The sequence below is a fragment of the Astyanax mexicanus genome, chromosome 7 (assembly GCF_023375975.1).
Source record: "Astyanax mexicanus isolate ESR-SI-001 chromosome 7, AstMex3_surface, whole genome shotgun sequence".
Taxonomy (NCBI): Eukaryota; Metazoa; Chordata; class Actinopteri; order Characiformes; family Acestrorhamphidae; genus Astyanax; species Astyanax mexicanus.
In genome coordinates, this window is record NC_064414.1 from 46,087,181 (window position 1) to 46,094,147 (window position 6,967).

The window sequence follows — 6,967 nt, forward strand, 5'->3', positions numbered from 1 at the left end:
TTGTTTGTGGAGCACAACAAATTTATTTTTTCACATCCTCAGAAAGTCCATTAAAGGCTATGTGTTGAGTTATTTTAATAAGACAGTTGATATATACTGCTATATTGAGCTGCACACTGTATAATCTAAGTAATATCGAAGTTTTTTTTTTTTTTTTTACTATTGTGTTGTCTCATAAAGAAATAAAATCAAATATTTGCAGAAATGTGAAAGGTGTTCTTGCTTTTATGAGATACTGAAAGTTTGAGTGATAAATCACCAAGAGATGTGTGCACATTATTGCTGCGAGATTTTTAAGCATCCAGCTCTACAGATGTAAAGGAAAGCATGAACATATCCAAAAAACAATGAGATTGCACAACTAATGGCCCAGAGTATATTAAAGTGGTTCCTTGGCATAAAATTGCGAAAAGGTGCTGTTAAAATTACAGGGCAATACTGAATAACAGTGGTCACTGTGATTATCAGAATTATGCTAACTGCTTTTCTCTTTGCCTGATTAGCCTCATCTCTCTCCTTCCCTTTCTGTCCTGGTCCTGGATGCTTCAGTGCCCTGACTACAGCTGAACAGCAGAAGAGTTTAATAATGAGGAAAACTGACAAAACTGGCAGGATAACAGAAAGAAACATGTCAGAGACATTTAAGGAAATGAACATACAGAGCACGCAAAAGCCAAGAACTCCCATCCATGCAGCAGCAGAACATGCCAGCCTGTATCTCAGGGGCTTGTACTTCAGGAAAGTGACAGGATGGACCACCGCCATGTAACGCTCCACACAGATCAAACAGAGGACGGCCAAAGATATATCCTCCCCCCATGAAAACTACTAATGGTGTAAGTGCTGAACAGACAAAACTAAGAACGTAGAACAAACAGCGTAAGCAGATGAGCATCTCGTTAACAGTCAGATTGAGGCTGAAAAACTCAGACACAACCGCGATGTATAAGATGAGTGTGTCTGAAAGTTCATCCGAGACATTCATCTTCAGACTGTACACCACTTCTCCAGGTAAAAGAATGAAATCTGTAAAGAAAATAAAAACAGAACATATAAACACCAAATATAATGAAACAATCAATCTGATTTCTTTATCAAATCAAATCAAATGTATTTACATAAAGCTTTTTACAGCAGATGTTGCAGAGCAGCTTTACAGAAATGTGGTAGCAGGACAAAGAATCAAACAAAACATAAAAAAATAAAATGCCCAGTGACTTAACTCACTCAGAGCTGGAGGAAGCAACCTAGGAAATAACATAAAGGGTTATTAGGGGTGGACCTGTCCTCTGGTAAAAAGGGGTGGACCTGTCCTCTGGTAAAAACGACTAATGAATTATTGATATTTCACCGGTTATAGGTTTATTTTATTTTTATGGGTTAATAATTTCCTGAATAGTTTTTGCTAGTCTCTTTTCTTTCATGTTCAGTACAATGCAAAAATACAACCAGTACAATTATTAATTATTAATTCATTTTTATCATCACAACAAATGAGAATTTTAAAATTTGAATAGAAAATTGCTTCTGTACCACCCCCAAAATGGTCTAATTTTCACTTGGAAACTGGATCATTTTCTTCCTCTCACCAACCAAGTAATTTCTTTTCATCTTCTCTTGCCTTTCTCAGAAAGAGATCCTTAATATTCTTCACATTCTTACAGACAGTTAACAACTGGTTAATTAAGAGCTCCTTCTCTTTATAATGAGAACATTGATGTGTGTTAATTGAGGTGATGGGAGGTGATGGGATTTGGTGGTCTATCATATATTGTTCAGTTGTTAACGTTTCTGTGTCCCCTACAATGATGAGTAAAAAAAAACATGCTCCAGTATTATACAGTATAAAAAATTATGCAGTGTTAATTCAGTTATGCACTGTATCACATATTGACGTTACCGCGCATATACAGCCTGCACATAATCATTACTAAGAAAGCTGTAAAAAAAAAAAAGTTAAAGCAATAAAACTAAACATCATAAGATATTAATAAATAAAAATACAAATATTTAATGCAGTCATTAAAACAACAACTTAATGCATACATACTGTTTAGCAGAAAAAAGGTTCATTTCCAGAAGTTGTCAAGAAAAGCAGCCGTCTGGCTAATTTAAGGCACCCATGTGTATGCTTGTGGGTGTGTTTATTTAATGTATGACACCTGTGAATTTTCCTACATTTAAATGTATGGTAATTTCAGTAACATAAATGCTAGTGACGTTTGACATGTATATATGTAAAAAATGTATATATATACATATATATATATATATATATATATGTATGTATGTATGTATATATATATATATATATATATATATATATATATATATATATATATATATATATATATATATATATATGTATACATGTGTGTGTGTTAAAAAAGGCAAACAGACATAGAAATAAGAAATAAAGCCTTGCAGGATAAATTCTGCTCTTTCTAGCATCCTTTTGTTCGTAATAAAATGCTATATGTTAAACATTATGCTGGAAAAGAGCAATTTAATGACTGTTTATTTGGGTTGTTTTAGATTTGTCTGTTTTATTTGTTTGTTTTGTAGAATGGTGACTCATCATTACCCACCAAAGATTACTCTGCAATGAACCAAACCTTTTACACTTGCTTGTGAAAGAAATGTATTTTTTGTTGAAATGTCAACATGCTATGCATATATATTTTTTCCTAATGATACTGTGAACATAAAATAACCATCAAATAAAGAATAGGTATAATTAAGCAATGATTAAAAATCATGACCAGAAAATGTCCGAAAAACTGAAATAAACAAGTACAGTTTATTGAAATATAAGGAAAAAACATATATAAAACACACCAAGCCCTAGAGTTTAGATGGGGCCCAAACAATCCAGCCCGACCCGGCCTAAGCCTGTGCACGTTCTCCCAGAGCCCAACCCGACGTGCCCCATAAACTGTCATTATGAGCCCAAGCCTGATTTAAGCTGTTAAGCTGTTCAGAATAATGTTAATTAACATTGCAACACTAAATAAGCATACACCTATTATTTAAGAAAAATGTTTATTAAGGACAGCTACACACAGCGAGTCAAGTGCGTATTGCGGACAAGTGGAGGAGCTCACGTGTGTGAGCCCCAGTGCTGTGTGATTATAACATTCTAACATTTTAAAACACAGTTTTATTTGCTACTTTGCTATATTGTGATTATCACACCATGGCTTTATATAAAATAAAAAAAAGTTTTAAAAACAGTCGCCTACATCACAGATCATTTTCTTGAGCCTTGTCTTCAATTCAGGTCGGGCATTAGGTTGGACTTGGGCTCGGGCAGAGTATCTAAACTCTACCAAGCCCCTCATCACCATCTATTAGAAAACTATGCCAGTCTGTCTCTTTAGGGTTAAAAAGTGATATTATAGGTTTTTTTTTTAATAAGGGTAAAACTTTTTTTTTCATCCAGTCCTATGGATGTAAAGAAAAACATGCATGTAGCAAAAATAAAACAAAAACAATGAGACTGTAAGGGCTGGCTCCAGGGCTAGGCAGCCTCCGGCCACCAGAGGGGGGCAAGGGGTAGGTTCTGAAGGCAATCAGACCTAGCCAGCAACACCTCTGGCCTGCCTTTAAAAGAGGGAAGAACAGCAGTTTCTCTGTCTTTATGTGTGTGTGAGCTGCTTTTCTTTCTCTTTTTGAGATCTTGAGTCTCCTGAACCACTTTTTCTCTAAAATCTCTATTCCCCCCCCTCTCTCAAAAAAAAATAAAATAAATAAATAAATAAGATTAAAAAGCCACATTTACATGTGGAAGAAAGGCTGTGCCTTTTTCTTTTTCAGTTTCCCCATTCATTTTTCCAGTTTATTTTTTGCTGTTGTTTGGTTTGCTCATTCTCCCTTTCTCTTGGGAAAGCCAGATTCACCCTGGCATCCTTTGTTTTTTTCCTGCCAAAATCCCCCACATTAGATTTTATTTTGCTTTTATTTTGCTTTCTACCCCCCCCTGTGCTGCTAGATGAGAGGTAGAGACAAAATAAATAGATTACACTAAAATAAATGAGTGGAAATAATAATAATAATAATAATAATTATTATTATTATTAGTAGTAGTAGTAGTAGTAGTAGTATTAGTAGTATTAGTAGTAGTATTATTAGTATTATTATTATTATAACAATAAAACACAGTTCAGTCAACATAAGTCATTAAAATCTGCTCTTTAAACATTTTATTTATTTTATGACAAAGTACATAAAACACCCAGTGCAACAAACACAATTACTTATATTTCATTTTTAATTTCTTACATTGTTCAAATACCATCAAAATTAAAACCATTTATTTCACTTTTATTTCTGTAATTTCTGTATGCTGTAATTTCTTTAACTTAAACTACTTTGACTTTACCTTACTTTCTTCCATGTTTAAATGAGTTAAATTGTCCCTGTATATATGCAAAGATACAAGGTATAAAACAAAGAGGAAACAGTGGTTCTGAGCCTCTCTTCCATGTTTAGATCCCCACTATTAAGAATATACATTAAATGAAGCTTGGACCACCATGACTTACATGGTTTAACCAATCAGTTTAGAATGTTGCTTCACTGTGTTGTAATTCACTTACATATATTTGAGAATATATATATATATATATATATATATATATATACATATATATATATATATATACTCACAAGAAAAACATGATGTCCGTTGCAATCGATGCAGGGTCTGAAAGGGTTAAGGGTATTTTTTTCTGCAGTAAATATGATAATCATCCAGCCTTATGAATGTAAAGAAAAGCATGCACATAACCAACAAGCAAAGCGATGCCAGTACTAATAGCCCAGAGCATATCAAATTGTGCACGTATAAGAACACCAAAAAGGATTCCGGCTATGAGTACAGGGCTGTACTGACTGACTGTAGCTACTGTGATGATCAGAATGACAGTAACTGCTTTTCTTTTCACCTGGTTGGTCTCATCTCTCTCTTTCCCTTTCTGACCTGGTCCTGGATGCTTCAGTGCCCTGACTACAGCTAAACAGCAGAAGAGTTTAATCAAGAATAAGAGTGAGTAAAGTGGCAGGATAATACAAAGTAGAACATATATTTTTCCTGAGGAGACAATAAACACAAAGAAAACACAACATCCAAAAACTACCACCCAAACAATAGCAGAACATGCCAGCCTGTATCTTGGAGGTTTGTACTTCAGGAAAGTGACAGGATAGATCACTGCTATATAACGCTCCACACAAATCAAACAGAGAAACAGGGGACGGCTGGCGCTGGGTATCCCCCCCATGAAAATTGTCATCAACAAAAATTTAGGAAATGTAAAACTAAGAATGAAGCCCAAACCACCGAAACAGAAGAGCATCTCACAGATCGTTAGATTGAGGCTGAAAAACTCTGACACGACTCCTCTTCCTTTTCCTGTGAAAATCAGCCACAAGACATAGGTATTGATCGGTAAGCCAACAACAAAATTGATTCCATAAACAGAAATGTAGATGTAGTTCATATATGCTGTCCAAGGGTTGTTGCTTGTAGCATTTCTGAACAGTTCTTGGTTAAGTGTGATGAAAAGCTCATCAGCGATGTTCATCTTCAGACTTCAGAATCCAAACATACAATTACAAACATAACACATGAGCAAAACTTTTAATGCACACCTGAATACGCATTGAGTTCACCTGTCTTACTTCTGATAAAGATGTTTTTTTGTTTCCAAGTAGCTGTAAAATTGAGTATTTATCTGTTTTGCAAAAAAAATTACTTAAAATATAAAAACTGTATTTAGTGGAACTTAAACGTTTGCGAATAAGATTAAATGATTAGTACATTAGTCCCTGAAGAATAAATATAATAATAAATCACACTAAAAGGAATAATAATAAGCTTTTTCAACAAACTCGGTACGTTAAAAAAATAGATACGTTCTAAGATAGTTTTATAACTATGACTTAAAAATATGTAGATTTCTATAAAATATTAAATAACAACACAAATGATATGTTATATATGCATACATACGGTTTGTTTCCAGATTTAGTCAGGGCAAAATAAAAAATTCTGGCTTTTTAAAATGAGAGGCGAGTGTGTGTGTTTTATTCATTTGAGACGTGTATTTTCATACATTTAAATGTATGCTAATTTAAGGTTGCTGCATGTGGTAGATATCACTTTACTGTAAGCATCCATCATTGCATTAAATATTCAACCTAAATCTATAGGTTTATAAATAACATACAGTATTATGTAAAGTGTATTGATTTAAAAAGTGAGATCTGTATATATTTTTTTTTTTACATAAATTGACCCAAATCCTGAAACAAGCCTGAAACTAGGCTCCAAAGCAAGTTAATGTGCAAGAATGTGATGGATCGGTGTGAAAGTCAAAAGAAGTAGATTACAGTAAAAGACTTGAGTGCATATTTATTTTAGAAATAAAGAACAGTTCCATCACTGTAACTAGTAAATGTACCCATTTTCTTTAATCTGCCATTTATACATTTGACTTATTTAATTAACACCTGATACAACACTAACAAACATTAAAATATATAAAATAAAATAAAATTCCCTTTAATCATTTTATTAAATGTAATTTCTTTAATAGACACATTATGTTTATCATTTGCTTTGTATTTGTGTTTGGATCCTGGCAGCCCAGTATAACTGACTTGTTACCAAGTGCAGTGTGCAGGAGTCTAGCTTTTCTATCCTGTACAGCATGAGAATAGATGTTTGTTCTCATATTTCTTTAGAAATACACTGTAAATCATAATTGTACCCTTAAAGGTACAATATTGGTCTTTATATTAAGGTACAACAGAGTACCTTTCAGTGAAAGTCTTTTTTTGTACCCATGTTTTTTGGACCAGTAAAGATTATAAAGATTATATAAACATTATCACCAACTGAATATGTGTCAAGAACTTGATGATTTAAAATTGTCTGGCTTTCAATGTATAAATAAAATATATA

General features: G+C 33.3%; 1 protein-coding gene across 1 annotated transcript; it reads right to left on the reverse strand.

The window, feature by feature from the left end:
* Positions 1 to 276: 276 nt before the first annotated feature.
* On the reverse strand, positions 277 to 5,585 carry LOC111195931 (G-protein coupled receptor 20). Its single transcript, XM_022684418.2, is given in 3 exon segments — positions 277 to 784; positions 786 to 1,026; positions 5,363 to 5,585. Coding segments are annotated over 3 exon segments (972 nt in total).
* Positions 5,586 to 6,967: the final 1,382 nt, after the last annotated feature.